Below are 22,116 nucleotides of genomic sequence, written 5' to 3' on the forward strand. Positions count from 1 at the left end.
ACAAAATCACTGCTAATCATTTCATTTTGACCTGCTTTCTGTCTGTTGGACAGTTTAACGGTGCTTATAACAAAACCTGCTGTTTTGTAAACTATCACCTGTATGTTTACCTGCCAGGGAAAGGAGCTGACAGTTAAATCAGGTACAGTTCTTCTCTTCACTTTGCATTAGACTGGAGTTTTCATGTGGTCCTTCATGGTGAATAAATATATTCAGAATTGTTCCGTAAGAAATAGTTTTCAGTCATTCCGTCACATTTTGAGCAGAACTCTTACTCTGAAGTGCTCCAGAGGAAGCAGCGAGTACTTCCGCAGACCTGACTGGTTCCAGCGGAGTTTCCACGGACAGAAATATCTGCTGCACACGGACAGGACGCTCTTTAACGTTACCGACACTGAAGAAACTAAAGTCACCGTTTGTCCTTTAATTAACGGGCACGTTCAACCAGCGAACCGTCCGCGAGAACCGTTTTAGAGCCGAGTGCCAGCTGAGCCTGTTAGCTCCGGGCTAACGGCTAACACCCGCCCCGGGATGGCTCGTCCTGGCCCAGGAGGGAAACCGCTGCGGGGCGTTTAGCATGAGGCTCCGCGGGGGGACACGGCTGGAAGACGAGCCTGACTGTAAAGACTACGAGACACATTTGTGTTCGTTAGCAGAAGAAGATGGAAGGAAGACTGGAGCTGCTGGAGGTCTGCTGCCTAATGCTGCTGCTGCTGGGCCCCCTGAGCACGGGTGAGGAGGGTGAGGGAGAAGATAGTGGGGGTGAGGAGGGTGAGGGAGAAGATAGTGGGGGTGAGACTGACTATAGTGAGGGTGAGGGAGAATATAGAGGGGGTGAGGAGGGTGAGACTGACTATAGTGGGGGTGAGGAGGGTGAGACTGACTATAGTGGGGGTGAGGAGGGTGAGACTGACTATAGTGAGGGTGAGGGAGAATATAGTGGGGGTGAGGAGGGTGAGACTGACTATAGTGAGGGTGAGGGAGAATATAGTGGGGGTGAGGAGGGTGAGACTGACTATAGTGAGGGTGAGGGAGAATATAGTGGGGGTGAGGAGGGTGAGACTGACTATAGTGAGGGTGAGACTGACTATAGTGGGGGTGAGGAGGGTGAGACTGTCTATAGTGAGGGTGAGACTGACTATAGTGGGGGTGAGGAGGGTGAGACTGACTATAGTGGGGGTGAGGAGGGTGAGACTGACTATAGTGAGGGTGAGGGAGAATATAGTGGGGGTGAGGAGGGTGAGACTGACTATAGTGAGGGTGAGGGAGAATATAGTGGGGGTGAGGAGGGTGAGACTGACTATAGTGAGGGTGAGGGAGAATATAGTGGGGGTGAGGAGGGTGAGACTGACTATAGTGAGGGTGAGGAGGGTGAGACTGACTATAGTGGGGGTGAGGAGGGTGAGACTGACTATAGTGGGGGTGAGGAGGGTGAGACTGGCTATAGTGGGGGTGAGGAGGGTGAGACTGACTATAGTGAGGGTGAGGGAGAATATAGAGGGGGTGAGGAGGGTGAGACTGGCTATAGTGGGGGTGAGGAGGGTGAGACTGACTATAGTGAGGGTGAGGGAGAATATAGAGGGGGTGAGGAGGGTGAGACTGGCTATAGTGGGGGTGAGGAGGGTGAGGGAGAATATAGAGGGGGTGAGGAGGGTGAGACTGACTATAGTGGGGGTGAGGAGGGTGAGGGAGCATATAGTGGGGGTGAGGGAGAATATAGAGGGGGTGAGGAGGGTGAGACTGACTATAGTGGGGGTGAGGAGGGTGAGGGAGAATATAGTGGGGGTGAGGGAGAATATAGTGGGGTGAGGAGGGTGAGACTGACTATAGTGAGGGTGAGGGAGAATATAGAGGGGATGAGGAGGGTGAGACTGACTATAGTGCGGGTGAGGAGGGTGAGGGAGAATATAGTGGGGGTGAGGGAGAATATAGTGGGGTGAGGAGGGTGAGGGAGAATATAGTGGGGTGAGGGAGAATATAGTGGGGTGAGGAGGGTGAGACTGACTATAGTGGGGGTGAGGAGGGTGAGGGAGAATATAGTGGGGGTGAGGGAGAATATAGTGGGGTGAGGAGGGTGAGACTGACTATAGTGGGGGTGAGGAGGGTGAGGGAGAATATAGTGGGGGTGAGGGAGAATATAGTGGGGTGAGGAGGGTGAGACTGACTATAGTGGGGGTGAGGAGGGTGAGGGAGAATATAGTGGGGTGAGGGAGAATATAGTGGGGTGAGGAGGGTGAGACTGGCTATAGTGGGGGTGAGGAGGGTGAGGGAGAATATAGTGGGGGTGAGGGAGAATATAGTGGGGGTGAGGGAGAATATAGTGGGGTGAGGAGGGTGAGACTGACTATAGTGAGGGTGAGGGAGAATATAGTGGGGTGAGGAGGGTGAGACTGACTATAGTGAGGGTGAGGGAGAATATAGAGGGGATGAGGAGGGTGAGACTGACTATAGTGCGGGTGAGGAGGGTGAGGGAGAATATAGTGGGGGTGAGGGAGAATATAGTGGGGTGAGGAGGGTGAGACTGACTATAGTGGGGGTGAGGAGGGTGAGGGAGAATATAGTGGGGGTGAGGGAGAATATAGTGGGGTGAGGAGGGTGAGACTGGCTATAGTGGGGGTGAGGAGGGTGAGGGAGAATATAGTGGGGGTGAGGGAGAATATAGTGGGGTGAGGAGGGTGAGACTGACTATAGTGAGGGTGAGGGAGAATATAGTGGGGTGAGGAGGGTGAGACTGACTATAGTGAGGGTGAGGGAGAATATAGTGGGGTGAGGAGGGTGAGGAGGGTGAATATGGTGAGGGTGAGGGTGTGTACCTGAATGAGGAGTTTCTTCTTCTATCTCTGTATTTCTGTAGCTGCCTGTTTTGATTCCCTTGTTAAAGTCCTGAATATTGAAACTGAAAAGTCCAGAGGAGCAGAATTACTGACGCTGAGGCTTGGCCCTAAATTAGCCCCGTCTGCCGGACTGTAGGATTAGACTGACCCAGTCCGACACGGGTTCCTAATAAACCGACCACTGTTTGCGGTTTTTAGAGCAGCGGCACTTTTGGCGTCGTCATGTGTAAAAGTGAGCAGACGTTTGTCGGAGGATCATGAAACATGAATCACTTGTTTTCAGTCTGAACTTCTGGGTCTCCAGTGTTTCAAACAGATCAATAGTTATTGATTGTTACATATTGATCTGTTTTGTCATGGGCTGCTGAGAGGTTTCCTCTGTGTGTGTGTGTGTGTGTGTGTGTGTGTGTGTGTGTGTGTGTGTGTGTGTGTTGACTGGATCTGTGTTTTCAGCCTGTGGGAGTGTGTGTTTGTGTGTGTTCAGGCCAGTTGCACGTTAAGCAGCTTAGTGCCGTTGGACACTGGCAGGTTCTTACACTGACAGGAAGTAAATCTAGTTAAACGCTCGAGTCTGTGTGTGCGTGTGCGCGTGCGCGTGATAAGGATCCACGGACTGAAACTTGGCTTCATTTACAGGAACCGCTACAGGATTTCACTGCAAAACACAAACAGCAGGCGTTCCCGTTTCCCTGAATCATGACTCACTCTGGTTTTTGAGAACATGAATCACATGTTGACTTTCACCCAGAAAACCTCCTGAGTTCTCCTCCAGTAAAGGATCAGGCTGCAGCTTTTCTGGACTCTCATGACACGCACATCGAGTTTTTACGTTCAAACCTTAAAACCCCGTTTCCTTTTTGTGAGGAATTTATTTTTGCTTCAGTGTCTTTTACACTGTGACAATGACAGTGTCTTTTTAAAACACTGTTTTATTAAAACAGGTGTGATTAGGGTTGTTTTCTGATTGGCCGGTTGTTTTGTCAGGGCACTAATGAGGTCAGGTGTGATTTCAGTTGTTTTCTGATTGGCCGGTCGTTTTGTCTGGGCTGCTATTGGCTCCTTACAGGACTGCAGCAAAACTACCACAGACAGGGAGTGTGGGCAGATGAGAGGATGAGGGCACCGATGTGGAGTTTGAGGTCAGGTGAAGTTCAGTCCATTGGTGTGAAGGTCAGATCAGGTTTCTGTGGTTCAGAGCATCTTAACCCACTTGGTTCAGAACCAGAGCTGCCACTGAGCTTTCCATCAATGTTTCTTCTGAAAAACTAACTTTTTAACTTTCTGTTGAACCTTCTTCTTCCTTTCCCTCAAGCTTTCTCAAAAATTGTTTTGCTTGTTTTATTTTTAATGATTTCTCGGGAATTTCTCAACAAATTCTCCAGACTTTAAGGGTTTTTCCTGATTTTGATATTTCCTATATACCGAAGAAGATTTCTCTTTCCTGCAGTGTCTTGAAGGCTTGTCTGCTTTGCTGGGGGAGAGAAAGTCACCAGATGAAGCTGGAACAAATTAGATTAAACTAATCTTCACTGATCTGTGGGGTCACAGTGGGATCAGGAGTCTGGACTGGTTCATCAGGGAGAACAATTCAATTCAGTTGGTCTTTATTTAGAGACTCTGTGTCCACAACCATTAAGCAACAATACTGATAGCTGGATTAACTCTCATGTCAACAATCTCCTTTAACCAGAAGATAAACCGTGTGCTCGGGTTAGACTACCAGTGAGTCAGGAACTCCCCTTTGAATCAGTTAAATAGTTTATCATGACTGACCTGGTCAAAGTTCTCAGAAGCATCAATAAACCAATAAAAACAGTAGATCTATTTATTTCTGTACAATCTCTGTCCAGGCATAGATGCACAGGAAACTGGCCTTGAGTCCAAACTGGTTTTCTGTAATAGAAATGTGCTTCTTCAGGCAGTCCACTAAAATCCATTCCAGGACCTTGGATGATGGACTTGCCAAGGCAAAAGGCCTGTTATTATTAATGTTACCAACCTTACCAGCTCCGTCTTTAATTACCGGCACTATAACTACAGACAACCATGAATCAGGCGGCAAGCTGAGCTTTAAAAGGCCTGTGAAAGGGCTGACAAGTCTCAGGCGTTCAGCTGAGATCCAGTCAGAACCAGAAGTCGTATCTGCAGGCAGTCGCCCGTCACCTGAAGAACCTCAGTGCCAGGCAATAATCACATCATCTGTATATTTAATCAGTCTCATAAGGACCACGAGTGAAACACACAAAGCGTCAAACTGAGACGTGTGTGTCCAGTGGATCAGAACCAATGGGACAACAGAAAAACAGAAACACACACCTGCACGTTTACAGGTCCAGTACATCAGCTCCCATTTACTGGTGTTTCACAGTGCGCATGGATAACGGTCTCTGGCTGCAGGTCTGAGGTCAGTGACCTGAGGTGACGGGAACTGAAGTGAAAACTGAGCGAGAAGGCAAAGGGGAAGTTTGAAGGATGTGAATCAGCTTGTGGAGCTGACGTGACGGGTCGATGGTCAGCAGCAGAGGAAAACAGAAAAAAATTTTTAAAAAAGCTCTTCAGGGGAAGTTCAGTGCTGGATCTGGTTCTTTGTCCAGACCTGAGTCTAATAATTACATCTTAAATCCAGTTTAGGGGAAGAAAACCAAAAAACAGCTTGTAGGTCCTCTTCTGATCTGAGGACTTGTGGGTCTTTTTTCTTTCTGTTTCAAACCACTTCCCGTGTCTACACTGGCTCCAGGATTGATCCAGAATTTCAGTTCCAGACAGTCGACAGTTTTCTCTTCACGTGTTGCTTCTGACTTCTCCTCTGCACTTAAACGCAGCAGTTTCATGAGAAGCTTCAGCTTCATGTCCAGAGTCCGACGTAGAGCCAGAACTTTATTAATCCTGAAGGGAAGTTTTTAATTGCAGCCCTGATTTATACAGAACATTTAAATGAAACTCAAAAAGTATAAAAGTATGATAGACCGACTGTTTCCTCTTGCAGACTCTCGGCAGACTGAACACCTGTCCTCCTATCAGCTGACTGTCCCTCGACCAATAGGACACAGGCTGAGGCGGGACGTGGATGGAAGACCACCCGATCAGGTAGTGATGTCTCCAAGTCTGGTTTTATTTCTTTTACTCTCCGGGGCCTGTGTGACCTCTGACCTCAGGAAACGCAAACTCAGCTGCTTCCTGTCAGTGTGACCTCACTTCACCTTTCCCATGTCAGCAGCAGATTATCACTGTTCACTGTGTGAAGCAGCTCTGTCTGTCTGTTACGTAGAAACATGAGCTGGTCTCTCTGGAAGTAAATAGATCTGGATTGATGTGTGTCTGCACGTACAGCTGGTCAGTTTGCATCGGCTGACGTGAACCACGACTCATAGTTCTGATCTCAGCAGACTTAGGATGAAGGACTGTTTCTTTACATGAAGCTGGGGGGTCAAAGAGTTTAGATCTTCATCACACACAGCACACAGGAAGACGTGCTTTAAACCGCCCATCAGGGAGGTTTATCTACTTATCATTCCCTCCGTATCAATAAAAATCTCATACAGCAGGTCGACAAAAACAGGCCAAGCTGAACATGTTTCCAGACGACACAATCAGTGGAGCTGCTTTTGTTTGGAGTGTGATGTTGGGCCTCGGTTGATAAGGTGGAGCTGAACCTGCTGTACTGAACTCTTCAGCGTGAGATCGGCCCCTGCAGCAGAACTGCCTTAAACACACACAGAGCAGGGGGTGTTAGTCTGGAAGCTGCTGACTGACTGTTTCCTCTGCTGTCGTCTTCAGTCCCACCCTGCATGTTGGGTCATGTTCAACACACACACACACACACAGTCACACTGACACACAATGTGTCACACACACACATCTGTCCAGATATCTCAGTGAGGACTCTCATTAATATAACAGATGCCCCAGCCTCTGTGAAATGTCCTCACAGTGATGCAGAAACTGTCTCTGTGTGTGTGTGTGTGTGTGTGTGTGTGTGTGTTCCAGCCTGCAGCCATGTTTTTCTCTCCTGCTGTGGTGTGATATTTTTTTTATCTGCATCCAACACCGACGTCATGTTTCGTCAGTAACACTTCGTCCTCCCTGTTTATGCGTGAAGTGTAATCTGTTTTAAACACAGCTCAGCTCTTCATAGGAACAGTGTCACATTCGGTGAAGTCCCCTTATTCTTGGGGGGTACAGCTGATCAGAGCAGGCTGGGAAGAGTCTCAGTCCAGGTGACGTTGTCTGAGTCGTGGCGACTGGACTTTATGTTGTTCACTCATCCAAGTGGCTTCTTCAGTCTGGGGGAAGTTAGAGAGTCACTCCCCACCTGGCCTGAGTAGACTCAGCCAGACCAGGCAGACCTGTGCGTGTTAGGACTGACGCTGACATCACAGGCTGCCACCTGATTGACCAATAATCAGGGGGACTGGGTGGACTTCAGGTACGACTTCAGATAATATCTGTGGTGTGAGGAGGCCCATGGCCCCATTTCCCACAATCCTACATGAAGTCAGTTCAGCACACGCCAACATGGCTCAGAGCAGAGCAGACTGCTGGAGCTCTGACAACAGGAGGTTCAGGTTCAGGTTCACGTTGTTCACACACTGAGGAGCGATGACGAGGCTGTGACCTTCCTCACATTCACATATGGAACTAACAGCAACGTCAGATTGTCCTTCACCATTTGACCAGTTCATCTTCTTCTGTGGTGGTTTAATAAAGAATCATCTGCCGTCGCTTGTTGAAGAATTCGTACGCAGTAAAATGTTATGACGTGAAAAATACTTTCTACTTAGTCTGGTCTTAGTCTCACTGAGAGAGCAGGAGGTGACCAGGCTGCCAGCTTCTCTGTTGACCTTTAACCCCCACTGTGTTAGAGGACGGAGGAGCAGCTGTTGGCAGCTGGGTGTGTGTGTGTGTGTGTGTGTGTGTGTGTGTGTGTGTGTGTGTGTGTGTCCTTTCACTGCTGAGCTCAGATTCATTCCTCCCTGTTTCTCCAGGTCTCTTACCTCGTCAGTGTGGATGGAAAGGATCATGTGATCCATCTGGAGAGAAATGAGTAAGTTCGGATGTGACTGATGTGACAGGAATAAATTAATAAATGACTGTTTCTTAATAATAAGATTCAGCTTCAGCCAATCACAACAAGACGGCAGGTAGATATTAGTCTTATGATGTCATATCAGACGCAGCTGATTGGCCAATCAGAGCCACTGGATAACAGACTCAGCTGCTGCTGGTTTTTCTTTCCTGAAATGATGTTTTTAAAAATGATGAGACTGTTTCCTGTTTGTGTGGCTCATGTTGACAGAGGAGTGTTTCTGTACATACACTGAGAACAGCAGTAATATTATTACTATGAAATTATACTAAATATTGTTAGAAAAGTTGTCTCATTAAATATAAAACCAGTTTTTCTGTGTAACAAATTATAAACTACAATATTTTTATTAGTACAGTGATAATAATAATAATGACCATTAAACAGCAGAGGAACAGGAGTAAACAGGTAAATAAGGAGTAAAAACAGTGTAAACATATTTATATTGTCATGTTCGCCACATTAGTCTGGTTCATTTAGAAAAATCTGACTTTTTCTTTCCAATTAAACACAAATGTGTTTGTTGTTGTTTTTAGGCTGCTGCTCCCTGCAGACTTCACTGTGTTCACCTACAGTGAGAACGGATCCCTGATCACATCCCACCCACCTGTACAGGTAACACACACACACACACACACACACACACACACACACACACACACACACACACACACACACGTGTTTCATCCTGCTTTGATTGGTTTATGCTCAGTACGTCACTGAAACCATGGAGTAGACCACAGTAAAGATCAGCAAACAAACTCTTTAGTTCCTCTGGACTCAGGCAGCATTGCCCACACACTGTGGTCTCCGTTGGGACTGAAACAGGAAGTGGATTTTGACTGCTGATGTCATCGCCAGCGACATTATTTTCTTTGTCTTTTTTTGACACGTTTCTGATTCCTGTCATGTCTTAATGGGAAGCTCTGCTGAACATTTCTGCAGACCCTCTCAGTTCACCCTGCTTGTTTAGTCTGCTCTGCTCGTGGCTGATCCTCTGTAAGCAGGTGGGAAACCTGTAGGTGTAGGTGTCCTGTCCACAGTGGGGATCTGTTTCCCTGGGCAGTCGACATAAAGTGTGTACACGGACCCAAAGGTCGGGCACAGGCAGAACCAGTGTGGGAGATAATGTCACACCTGTTGTCAGCAGGTGAAGCTGATGTCTGCCCCCTGCTGGTGTCTCTGGGGCACTGCACACAGGCTGCACAGCTGCATCACTGCATCACTGTGTGTGTTGTATTTTACAGAACCACTGTCACTATCGGGGCTTCGTTCAGGACATGGAGGGGTCCTCTGTTGCCATGAGCATCTGCGGCGGCCTCAGGTAACACGCATCAGTTTCATAAACAGGTTCCTCCTGGACCTCAGGGTCCGGCAGGGCAGACCTGGGCTGCAGCTCCCTCTGCTGGTAAACAAAAGCACATCTGCAGCTTCTGGCTATGGATAAACCCCCGATGGTTTGAGGGTCACTGTAAACCAGAGACCATTGAACAGTGTGTGTGGGGTCTCAGTGATTTTAGTGCTGTAGACCCATCTCTCTCTTAAATTGAACTAACTAGATGATCATTTCATCCTTCAGGTGTCAAACAGGAAACATGTTCTTAGTCCCTGTAACTGGAGGAACCAGTAAGGGAGGACTCTTATTGTGAAAAGTCCTACATGACTCTAACATTCAGGGTCTGATCTGTTTTCACCTTTGGGTTAAAAGTCTTGACACAAACACACAGTTTACACGCACTGTACACACTATGTACACACACTAACACACCGCACACACTGTCCTCTGTGAAGGACACAGTTATTTTCCTATTTATATTTCCTCACAGATGGTTCAGTGTGTCCTCCCTGCTGTCTCAGCCTGTGTGATTCCTCACTAATTACTTTGGTTGGCCTCACACACACTCGACTTAATTCACACTTGGACTTTATGTACTGACGTTCAACACAAATGCTCCTCATCAGTCCACCACTAAAGTTTTCAACTGAAAACTCAGATTTTTCCTCCTCTGGGGTTTTGCAGATGGTTTCCTATAATATTTCCCACAGCAGGGAGGACACCCCATGTTCCTGATCCAGGTAATCAGCAGAGGGTAGGCAGGGATAGCTGGAAGACGAGCAGGACGTTCAGGCCTGGGATGTGAATACAGACCTCTTTGACCCGCATAGTCTCTGAAAGTCCGTGGTTACAGTCTTTGGGTGGATCAGTCAAATCCTTAGTAAGGGGTTAATTTTTCTGGCACAGCAGATGTGATCCAGATGTTCAGGACGTTGTGTAAATATACTTTTGTGTTTTTTTTTATAGTGAGAGCTCAGAGAGGGAATTTTATAATTCTGAGAAAATAAAAACAAACCAAATGACGTTCCTTGTGCTGTAACTCACACCAGGGAACGTATGAAACTCCTGTGAATTTAAAGCACTTCAGTGAAAATATACAGGTGTCTGAAGGAAAACTGTTCGACGGCAGAAACTCTGAGAAAATGATCTGAAAAGAGCCTTAAACCCTTTTTACTGGGGATTCACACAGAAAAACATAATCATAACAAAAAGGAAACTGATTTCATTAGAGGAACAATAAAATATGATACAAGTCCAAAGAGTTTGGTTTCGTATTTGAGTGAACTGTCCCTTTAGGTCATAGTCTTTTTAATGAAACCGTGTCAGAATCAAACCTGCAGGTGAGGTCATTTCACCTGTGCTGGTAAAGGTGGTCAAAATAATATTACTGTCTCACTCGGACTGAAAAACGAAAAACAAAAACCTTATATTTTTGGTGTGTCTTTCTTTAGAGGAGTGATGCATCTCACTAATGATAGTTACGGCATTGAGCCATTAGACTCCGCCCCTGGGCAGCACCTAGTATACCGCCTACAGGATGTGACATCACAGCCTCGGGCGTGTGGAACGCCACACGAGCATGAACACAGCAACGCCACAGAGCATGCTCAGTATGAACCAAAAGAAATCCTCCACACACAACACAGCAGGGTGAGTGTACACACACACACACACACACACACACACAAACACACACACACCCATACAAATACAGTTAATTTGTAAAATCATGGATTGACTTTGTGTTGCAGATGAAGCGAGCTGTTCTTCATCAGACTCACTATGTGGAGCTGCTGGTGGTGGTCGACAATGACAGGGTGAGACACACACACACTGCTCAGTTTATTAGGAACCCCTGTGTCGGACCGGGTCGGTTTATTAGGAACCCCTGTGTGGGTCCCAGAGGGTTTATTAGGAACCCCTGTGTCGGACCCAAGATGAATAACTAAATAATATTCATTGATACAGATGGAGCAGGTTAAATTACAGAAACAGAGATGATACAACACAATAAAAGTTTTCTTTCCGTGTCTTCAGTATAATTACATGAACAGGAACGAGACAGTGGTCAGGGAGGAGATGGTTCGTCTGGCCAACTTCGTCGACAGTGTGAGTAAACACACAACACATTGGATGTTTTATGTCTGATGTTCCTTTGCTGTCATGTTCGTTAATGTCAGGATGAAATGTTCTCCACAGAATAAAACAGAGGTCCAGTTTCTGATGAGGAAACTGTGTGTGTGTGTGTGTGTCTGTGTGTGTGTGTCTGTCTGTTATGTGTCTGTTCAGATCTACATGCAGCTGAACATTCGCGTGGTCCTGGTTGGTCTGGAGATCTGGACTCAGCAGAACCTGATCAGCACTGAAGGAGGAGCTGGGGAGGTGCTGAGTCGCTTCACCCAGTGGAGGGAGAAGGAGCTGGTCCCCCGCCGCCGCCACGACTCCGCACAGCTCGTCCTGTCAGTGTACACACACACACACACACATTATGAGTCTGTTAGTGTATCGCATAGTGTATGTGTGATGATGATGATGTTGATGGTGCAGGAAGAAGAGTTTTGGACAAACAGCAGGAATGGCTTTCATCTCCACCGTCTGCTCCAGAAGTCACGGAGGAGGGATCAACGTGGTAATTTTTTACACGGCAGAAGAAGAAAAACTGATGGTTCACTAAGTGATGGTGCGTTCAGGTCAAATGTAAAACAGTTGGTAAATTGAAGTGTCCCTCCGTCTCTGTCAGTTCACCAATAACAACGTCGCGGCGTTCGCCTCCATTGTGGCTCATGAGCTCGGGCACAACCTCGGGATGAACCATGACGACGGGCGTTCCTGCACCTGCCCCGCCGCTGCCTGCATCATGAACTCTGGAGCCACGTAAGACACACACACAAATACAGACAGTATGCACACACACACACACACACACAGACAGTATGGACACACACTGGTGTGAGGGAGGGTGTGATGGCTGTCAACTTTAAAACAAAATGTGACTCCCTGTTTAGAGCCAGTTTGGTTTGTCCATTCTGGGCTCCTGTAGAAACATGGTGAGACAAAATGGCTGCCTCTGTGAAAGGAGACCTGCTCCTTATGTAGGTTTAAAGGCTCATTCTAAGACGATGCAGTGGTTGGTGTTTACTGCTGATTATGTTTATGAACCATATTCATATTTCATTTCTGATGATAGATCGCTCTAAATATTACACATTCCTCCTAACCTCATTGTCCTCCTCTTCCTCCTCCTCCTGACCTCCTCTTCCTCCTCCTCCTCTTCCTCCTCCTCCTCCCTGCAGAGGATCCAAAAATTTCAGCAGCTGCAGTTCTGATGACTTTGAGAAGATGATCTTGCTGACGGGGGGAACGTGCCTCCTGAACGTCCCGCGGCCTGATGAGGCCTACAGCGCCCCCTTCTGTGGGAACGGGCTGGTGGATGTGGGAGAGGAGTGTGACTGTGGCTCTCAGAAGGTTGGTGGAGAAATTAAGAGATAATGATGCAAATGCTTGAAAAACAGATATATGAAAACTGATTCTAGTGATATTAACATAATAAATATTAATTTAATGCCAGAGAATTTGTCAAAGACCTAAAAATAAATGTGTGTAATTTATCTGAAAAGTATGAATACGTGTTAATATGTGTTTTTCTAATAAAGCAGCTCAGTCACAGGAGGGTGTGTGTTTCTGTGTGTGTGTGTGTGTGTGTGTGTGCGTGTGTTTCTGTGTGTGTGTGTGTTTGTGTGTGTGTGTGTGTGTGTGTGTGTGTAGGAGTGTGCGAAGGACCCCTGTTGTGAGTATCAGACCTGCAAACTGAAGGCTGGAGCTCAGTGTGCATATGGAGAGTGCTGCCACAACTGTCAGGTAAACACAGCGTCCTGAGTTGAAGCAGTGATGACATTTTTAAAATCTCTAAAAATAAACAGCTTTAATTTCAGCAGGTGTGTGTGACTATAGACAGAACATCACTTTAACGCATAGCGCATTAGTTCATTCACTTGTGGCTCAGCTGACTGAGTTAAGACTGAGTCTGTGTGTGTGTGTGTGTGTGTGTGTGTGTGTGTGTGTGTTCGTGTGTTCAGTACCTACCAGGTGGAACAGTGTGTCGCTCCAGCAGAGATGAGTGTGATCTACCTGAATACTGTAACGGCTCCTCGTCCTTCTGTCAGAGCGACTTCTTCGTCCAGGTAAGACCTGATGTACAGACCTGATGTACAGACCTGATGTACAGACCTGGTGTACAGACCTGATGTACAGACCTGATGTACAGACCTGGTGTACAGACCTGGTGTACAGACCTGGTGTACAGACCTGGTGTACAGACCTGATGTACAGACCTGATGTACAGACCTGATGTACAGACCTGGTGTACAGACCTGAATCACAACCGATGTCCAGTTTTACCATTTGTCTTCCAGCTGTGATGCAGCTGTTTGAGCTGCCCCCAGTGTAACACGGTTTTAACAGACAGTTTTCAGACTCACATGGTCCTGTGTTACATTTGAAATGGATCAAACTGTCATCTTACTCTCAGTATCTCACAGGTACAAGGTGAACATATGTTCACTCCTTTACATTTAAAATTAAAAATCCCTCATTTTTAAAAGTCCTCAGATCTGTCACTGTGTCTCCAGACTGCTTGCATTCTCCTGAGAATCTAGAACCTAACTGGAGTCCACCTGGGACAGACTGATCTGACTGGACAGAGTCCAGACAGACACACACCTGTATCTACATAATGCATGTCAGGGCAGAAACCAGGAACAATCTGTAGACTCTGTGATCAGACTGTGCTGAGACATAGTCAGGACCAGGGGATAAAACCATCCACTATGCAGCTTTTGTCCTTTAATAACAAAACACTCAGATGTTTCCAGGAGACTTTGCTCCCAGTCTGTGAGTCGGTTGATGTTTGGTGTGTTTCACCTGAAATGTATGAACTTCCTTCTCTTCCAGAACGGGCAGCCCTGCAGGAACCAGCAGGCCTACTGTTACAACGGGAAGTGTCAGCACTATGACGGACAGTGTCAGGCCATATTTGGACCCAGTACGTTCTCTAGACTGTGTGTGTGTGTGTGTGTGTGTGTGTGTGTGTTCAGGTGTAATGGGGACTGAAACCATGTGTGCAGTTGGGCACTGACAGACAGAGGCAGTGAACTGTCAGGGCATAGGACGGAGCTGGTACCAGTGGTTTATAATTGTGGAAACTGTTGAGCAGCTTTTCGTCAGGTTCATGCTGCTGATCATCAAATGTTGTTTGGCAGTTGGTCTCAGTTGTTCTTTCTCAGTGTCTCTTGGATTAAAAACATGCCATCCTGCTCCTGCTCCTCCTCAGAGGCGAAGGCGGCTCCTGAAATCTGTTTTAAAGACGTCAACAGTAAAGGAGATCGCTTCGGAAACTGTGGCCTGCAGACCTATGGATACAAGAAGTGTGAGAGCAGGTATCATGTGATCACAGCACATCTGTTCACCTGAAGGCACGTCTGCCCCCCACCAGCTGATTGGATGAATGTTTTTGGTCTCCGTAGAAACGCTCTGTGCGGGAAGCTGCAGTGCTCCAATGTTCAGGCGGTGACGGTTTTTGGCATCCAACCGTCGATCATCAGCACGCCAATCGCTGGGGGAAACTGTTTTGGCGTCGACTTCATGCTGGGATCAGACGTCCCCGATCCAGGCATGGTGAACGAAGGAACTAAGTGTGGAGACAACAAGGTGAGGAAACAAGGGGAGGAGACAAGAGGAGGAAATAGGGAGTAAGCAAGGGGAGGAGATTAGGGGAGGAAATGGAGGACGCAAGGGGAGGAGACAAGAGGAGGAAATAGGGAGTAAGCAAGGGGAGGAGATTAGGGGAGGAAATGGAGGACGCAAGGGGAGGAGACAAGAGGAGGAAATAGGGAGTAAGCAAAGGGAGGAGACAAGGGGAGGAGGCAAGGGGAGGAAAGAGGGAGGAGAGCACAGGAAACAATAAGTGAAGAAGAAAAAAAAGCAGAGGTGATGTCTGTCTCATGTGACTTTCCCTTTTCTTCTTCTGTGGTGTTCAGGTGTGCATAAATTTTGAGTGTCGCAGCTCCGACGTCCTGAAATACGACTGTGATGTGGAGAAGAAATGTCACGGACACGGAGTGAGATATCTGTTTGACTGACTGACTGTCTGTGTCTCTGACTGACTGACTGACTGACTGACTGTCTGTGTCTCTGACTGACTGACTGACTGACTGACTGTCTGTGTCTCTGACTGACTGACTGTCTGACTGACTGACTGTCTGTGTCTCTGACTGACTGACTGACTGTCTGTGTCTCTGACTGACTGACTGACTGACTGACTGTCTGTGTCTCTGACTGACTGACTGTCTGACTGACTGACTGTCTGTGTCTCTGACTGACTGACTGACTGACTGACTGACTGTCTGTGTCTCTGACTGACTGACTGACTGACTGACTGTCTGTGTCTCTGACTGACTGACTGACTGTCTGTGTCTCTGACTGACTGACTGACTGACTGACTGTCTGTGTCTCTGACTGACTGACTGACTGACTGACTGACTGACTGACTGACTGACTGACTGTCTGTGTCTCTGACTGACTGACTGACTGACTGACTGACTGTCTGTGTCTCTGACTGACTGACTGACTGTCTGACTGACTGACTGACTCGCACCATGTTAGCTACAATGCTAATGTTAGCATTAATGTCTTAGTGTCAAACACATAAAATTAAAAAATATCCCATTTATTTTCTAATTAAACACAAAATAATCAGAACAAATGAATGTTTCATATTTTTACCAGTAAAAATTACTTTAATAACTGGGACTGAGAAATCAGTCCAAACAGTCCACTGGCTCTAACTCTCCATGGAAGCATTGCCCAGGGCTCATGGGTACTGTAGTATTTAGTAGTATTTGATAGTATTTAGACCTGCCTGTAGTCAGGAGAAAAACTGAATCCTGTGTTTCAGGTGTGCAACAGTAACAGGAATTGTCACTGTGAGGACGGCTGGGCGCCACCGTTCTGTGAGGTCAAAGGTTATGGAGGCAGTATGGACAGTGGACCCACGTGGAACGGTACGGACTGGTTGAATCTGCACTTTGCGTCGGATGGTCTCTAGTGTCTGGTTGGTTGTGGATGCATGAAGCACTGATAAAAATCAATTGACCGATCAGTTATTGGTACAAAAGCGGTCAGGTTGTCTCGTTAACATCAATACTGTCCTCGCTCCTGTTATTTTATTTTCTAAGGTTTCCTGTGAAACTCACCACTTCCTGCTGAAATATATTTCACATTAAAAGCGCGTTTTATAGTACTGGTACGATTTCTCGCCTACTTCAGTATAAACTGTTTATCTATCGTCCTCAGATAAAGACACGTCCCTCAGAGATGGTCTGTTGGTCTTCTTCTTCGTTGTTCTTCCGCTGCTCGCTCTGGGTGCGTTTGTTTTCCTGCGCAGGAACGAGCTGCTACGACGACTCGGGCTGAGACGCAGGAAGAGGTCGCAGGGATACCAGTGAGTCTCAAAGAGAGGAAAGAGAAACTGAGGTTGCTAAAGCTCATTTTGTAAGGGGATAAGGTCCCATCCAGAGACAGCACCACTGAACGTGGTGTAATGTGTGTGAATCCAGAACCTGGTTCAGCTTATTGGTCTGCATGGTCTCAGCTTAGACTAAAAAAAAAAACAACAATCCCCTCTGTCTGACTCTGCTCACCTCAGGCCTGACGGTTCGGCCGCAGCCAATCCCACCAGAGGACCGCCTGCCAGGGCCCAGCCTCCATCCGTCACCCGGGGCAACGCCAACAACATCGTCAGAGATGGAGTGAGTTCACCACCTTGAGACCACCGTGATGTAACGTAGGGGCTGAGTGTGTGATGGAGGTGTAACTCATGTTTAACCCAAACTGAACCACAAGCAAACAAACTTTCTTTTCCTCCTGGAACATGCACCGATCGTGTTTGTGTTGTGTCGACTAAATCTGACTCTAGAGCTGCATCCACATCCCCGAATAGGATGATGTGGACATTTATTAATTAGTGTGATCATATCCAACTAGCTGATTAATGAATTCACCAATCACCACATAGTTCTGTTAACCTCTAACCTCCATTAATAGATCACAACCTGTGTGTGTGTGTGTGTGTGTGTGTGTGTGTGTGAGATCAGTGGTACTTTAAATGAATGAGTCCTAACATCCTCTGCTCTCTCTCCATATAAAGCACCACGCTCAGCTACTGCCACCACCGGAGGTAAAATACTCCCATTACTACTCACACTCTAATACTAATGTGTACTACTACTGCTGGTACTACTACTACAGTGCTCTGAAGCATCTGCTCTACTACTGTTAGTGAGTGTTTTCCATGTTGTCTGTGTACACTGTCTGTCCCACTGGCTGTTGACAAAAGCTTGAGGGTTTAATGTGAAACTTCCAGAGCAGCTTTCTTCATTAATGTGAACACCTGTGTGTGCTCAGGTGGTGGAGACCAGCAGGACAGCTCCATCCTACGCCGTCAGGCCTCCTCCTCCTCCACTGTAAGAACCACAACTCCTTTCACTGCATGTGAGATAATTATGATACATTTCAGTTTGCTGATCAGGTTAATCAGTCACATTTAAAAACAACAAAACATTTGAGCAAAACCTTTTGAGTTTACTTTTGGCAGTAACTCCACTTCTTAGTGGCAGCTACTAAACGAATCAAGCTCAGCTGAGCAGCACAAGGTCTGAATTATTGATTACTGATTGATGTTGCTGGAATATGGAACAGCTGCAAAAACTGACTTTTACGTTTTGTTTTTTTAAACATCTTTTTTCTGGTTTACTTCTCTCAGGAAACCGAAACCTTCTGCTGCATCACAACCTCTGGTGCCTCAAAGACCCGCCCCTGCTCCACCTGTTTAACCAATCAGGAGCCCCCTCCCTCCACACCTGGATGACACCCATCTTCTTCTTTTCTTCCTTTTCATCTTCAGCCTGCTGGGTATCTAGCAATAGGCAGGAAACACCTTATGGAGCTAGGAAGGCGGACATGTGTTTGAGATCGGACTGTGAACTGGACCACTAGGAAACTGGATCCAGTCACACTGTACTGGGACTTTATTGGAAGAAACAGGAACACAGTGGGACTGAACTGCACATCCTATCAACTACAGTCTGTCTTTACTTTCTTACTTACTTTGACGTGCACTCTGGAGATAAAGGCTCAGCTCCAGCACTGACATATTGTCTGCTCTGTCACCAAACCAGCCAATCATATTTCCAGAACCGTTGCCTGCGACATCAACAAGCCAAACACCTGAGAAACTTTTTGTTAACTGACCAAAAATGTATTTATCGCCGATGTGTTTATTCACTTCTTCAACCTTTGTTACCAGCATGCTAGGTATTTGCTAAGCATTTGCTAGGCACACAGGTAACATGGTCATGGCTAATGCTAAATATGCTAAATAGTGTCTCAAATTCCATACGGCTGTTAGCATTACAGAACACCAGCTGTGCTGTTTCCTGATGTGTTATTGCTAACAGTACTAGCAAATGTACAAGTTCAAGGGCTAATGCTAGTTAGCCTTAATACCAAACTACACTACATCAGCATTTTAATTATGATGCTAATTTAATGATGTCATGCTAACTCTGTGCAGTAGTAAGGAATGCTTAACTCTGATTGGCTGGTTTGAAGACACGCCACAGCAGGTGGAGTTTGCACCTTCACTTTCTTTATTTCATTCTATTTCTGTGAATGAAAGCACTGGTGCCATCTGATTGCACCTCCCCTCTGCTCTGCACTGTTATAGGAATGTAACACACCCTGCTGCTGTGGTGTCCGCTGCCCGGCTTACCTGGCACTCTTTTCTCAAGATTTGTACATTTACAGTATGCAACAGCATCTGAGGGCAGTTCCTCTCCCCTGGATCCGGATCTGTGGTACGTTGATGTTTGTGGCTGTGCTTTCTGCAGGGAATGTACTCACCTCATCTAGTTTTCTCCCCTGAGACGCTTCACTTGATCTGATGTCTGGGATGTTCTGTAGATGTGGTTTGGTACCTCTTCACGGTCCTCTGTGGAAACTTTGGTTAAATGTGTTGGACGTGTCTTTATGTGTCCTGCAGAAAACACTTTTCTTTTTTTGACATGGAAGAGATTACAAAAAACCTGCTGCTAACACGACACCTGAACTGTGTTCTGATCCCGTCTAAGTGCGGTAGATGTAGGTGGTTCACTGTGGGAAACCTTTTGCCAGAAACATGAACAAGGACACGTTTGCTGATCCCAATCCTGCTCTGAGTCCTTTCATGCTAATCACTATTATACTAAAACTGATCTGATTCTTGTGTTTACTTTATTCTTTACTTTATACTTTATTACTTTATTATACACCACAGTGGAAATTTGTCTTTGCACACGTGCACACCAAACAAACATACAACAGCATAGGATATGATCAGTATAAAAATGTAAAAGAAACAAGACAAACACCACAGGACATTACATCTGGGGAGTGACAGACACGTCAAATCCCAGCTGATTTAAGAATATCTACAGCCAATGGGATAAATGACTTTTAGAAAAACCACCTTGTTTGTCAATGGAACCATGTAGCACTTCCCAGAGTGCAGGAGCTCAAACTGACTATGGACGGGATGACAACTATCTGCAACATACTTTTGGCTTTTACCTAAATTAGTTTAAATGGGTCATGGTGGAATAACAGCTGTAGTTAATTAGTCTGAAGCTCACAACCAACTTGATCCTAATGCTCAACCTCCTGATTTAAAACTATGAAACTGATTGGTTGAAATTAATGATTTGATGTTAATTAAAGTTTCAGTTTAAGCTCAGACTCAGTCGTATTCCCTTTTTGGTCCACGTGCCGAAAATGATACCCAACACAAACCTTTTTGCTGGGTCACAATCCTGATCTCTAATGAAACATGCGTTAGACTTTATTATCAAAAACTTTCCTGTGGGCTTTAGCGTCTTAATTAATATGCAGGCTTAGGAATTCAACCAGACACTGTCCAAACTGAAGCTGCTGTTTGTTTATTAATCTACCGAACATCCCAGAATGAAGATGTGAAACAGTGTTGAAGTGTGGAAATAATCTGGAATAACCAGGAATCCACACACACCACCAGTAAACCAAATGTTTCCCAGCATGTCTGACTGGCTTTCTTTGACTGTTAGCATTGTTAGCCAGTTGGCTGCACTCTGCAGTTCGTGAGCCTGGATGCACTGTGTGTCATGTTGATATATCCTTATCTGCTTTAGTTAGGTTTTAAATTGTTGTGGTGGTTTTGCACAGAAATGGGTGTGAACATGAGGACTTGACTGACCATAAAAAGTCACAGGGCTAATTTTGTGCCATTTGCCCATTGTTATGCAAAATAATTAAGAGCAACTCTGGATTTTGATTCCTGAGAAAAGTGGAAACAGAAGAGACTGCTAAGGCTGAAGTTATTTAGAGACACAAGAGCAGCTGATGCCAAAGTAATGAGCATCAGATTACAGGCGGTAAACTGCTTCTGCTGAACGCTGACTTTAAAGGTTGGATCCACCAGCCTGGGCTGCAGGGGAGTGTGAGATTTTTTTGGCCCTGAGTTGAGTCTTTGAGGCATACGTTCCTTCCAGTGCCCAGAGCCAACGCTGGATCACTAAGTATATTTCTTCAAGTACTGTACTTGTGTAGAGTTTAGTGGTAATTGTACTTTTAGAGGGAAATGGGCCTTGTATGTACAGTATCTGCCAGCTTTATATACTCTGTGGACTCAATACTTAATACAAAATATAAATCAGCTATAAATTGTGACGTAATACATGAAGTGTACCAGCAGTACATGAAGTATTTCAATTAACTCAGCCACTTCCAGCTGCATCATTTCTGTGTCATTCTGCGTAACAAGTATTTGTACTTTTGGTACTTTTAAGTAGATTTTGACCCCACTACATATGTACATTACTTTAGTACTGTTGCTACTTTTACTCAAGTACTTCTTCCACTACTGCTTTCTGTAGTACTTTAACTCGGCTGGTTAGTAATGTCTCACAGAGTGAATACATGCAGTACATTTGGTGTTTGTAGGCAGCCTGAAGGTAAAGCTCAGGGCAAAAAAGTCTCAAAGAAAATCCCTCCTCAGTATAGGTATTATTTATGCTAAAACCTGTGTGTACTGCATGTGTGAGTGATGTTGACAGGTGTCACCTTATCTCCTTATAAACACTGATATCACCATGCGACAAAGAGATTTTAATCACCTTTTCTATTAGAAAATATGAATTTATATGAGACTTTTTTTGCAAATGTAATACTGTTATCGTGCAGTTTTTATTTCATTATTAAATATCGCTGTGTCATGTGGAAATTTCTCATGGACTGACTTTTATGATTTGGAAGTGATTGTGAAGCTGATTGTGATTTTAGACCCGTTGCAGCTGAAAACAAAGGATTGGGCTGTGGACCCTTGGCGCATATGAGGCTTTCTGCGCTCAGCTGCTGTCTGCTGTGTAGGTCCATCCTGGGAGAATAAACACAGACCTGCAGACAGACCGTGCTAATTCAATAAACTTTATTCAAACAGATGCTGGATGTGTTGGTGTAGAATAACAAAGACGTAAACTCTGATTTATTGCCTAGTATGTTGACAATGACTGTGTGTGCTTCACAATAGGAAAACTTTAACTTTCCAGTGGGTGTGTATAATAAATAGTTACAGATAGTAATAAGTAGTTTTAACAATAGGAAAACTTTAACTTTCCAGTGGGTGTGTATAATAAATAGTTACAGATAGTAATAAGTAGTTTTAACAATAGGAAAACTTTAACTTTCCAGTGGGTGTGTATAATAAATAGTTACAGATAGTAATAAGTAGTTTTAAC

General features: G+C 45.7%; 1 protein-coding gene across 4 annotated transcripts; it reads left to right on the forward strand.

Moving 5' to 3' along the window:
- Positions 1-300: 300 nt before the first annotated feature.
- Positions 301-21,604, forward strand: adam9a (ADAM metallopeptidase domain 9a). 4 transcript variants are annotated; one of them, XM_026321283.1, is made up of 24 exons: positions 301-732; positions 5,821-5,921; positions 7,820-7,878; positions 8,457-8,535; positions 9,168-9,244; positions 10,708-10,906; positions 11,008-11,073; positions 11,294-11,365; positions 11,546-11,715; positions 11,804-11,885; positions 11,997-12,130; positions 12,550-12,721; positions 13,022-13,114; positions 13,333-13,437; positions 14,207-14,297; positions 14,586-14,691; positions 14,779-14,962; positions 15,292-15,372; positions 16,209-16,314; positions 16,607-16,754; positions 16,959-17,061; positions 17,460-17,489; positions 17,717-17,803; positions 18,075-21,604. In XM_026321283.1, the coding sequence occupies exons 1-23, from the start codon at positions 663-665 to the stop codon at positions 17,777-17,779; spliced, it is 2,391 nt and encodes a 796-aa protein (XP_026177068.1). In that variant the 5' UTR covers positions 301-662; the 3' UTR covers positions 17,780-17,803; positions 18,075-21,604. The 4 variants fall into 4 exon arrangements, with proteins under 4 accessions (XP_026177068.1, XP_026177066.1, XP_026177069.1 ...); XM_026321281.1 differs by having other exon boundaries at positions 17,717-17,775; XM_026321284.1 differs by lacking the exon at positions 17,460-17,489.
- The last annotated feature ends 512 nt before the right edge of the window (positions 21,605-22,116 follow it).

This window comes from Mastacembelus armatus, chromosome 9 (genome assembly GCF_900324485.2).
Source record: "Mastacembelus armatus chromosome 9, fMasArm1.2, whole genome shotgun sequence".
Lineage (NCBI taxonomy): Eukaryota > Metazoa > Chordata > Actinopteri > Synbranchiformes > Mastacembelidae > Mastacembelus > Mastacembelus armatus.

What these genes read in the sequence shown, in the direction of transcription:
- adam9a (XM_026321281.1), top strand. Translation starts at nt 663, where the DNA reads ATGGAAGGAAGACTGGAGCTGCTGGAGGTCTGCTGCCTAATGCTGCTG. An exon ending in ATGGAAGACCACCCGATCAG is followed by an intron (nt 5,922 to 7,819) that starts GTAGTGATGTCT and finishes CTGTTTCTCCAG; the next exon opens with GTCTCTTACCTCGTCAGTGT. An exon ending in ATCCATCTGGAGAGAAATGA is followed by an intron (nt 7,879 to 8,456) that starts GTAAGTTCGGAT and finishes TGTTGTTTTTAG; the next exon opens with GCTGCTGCTCCCTGCAGACT.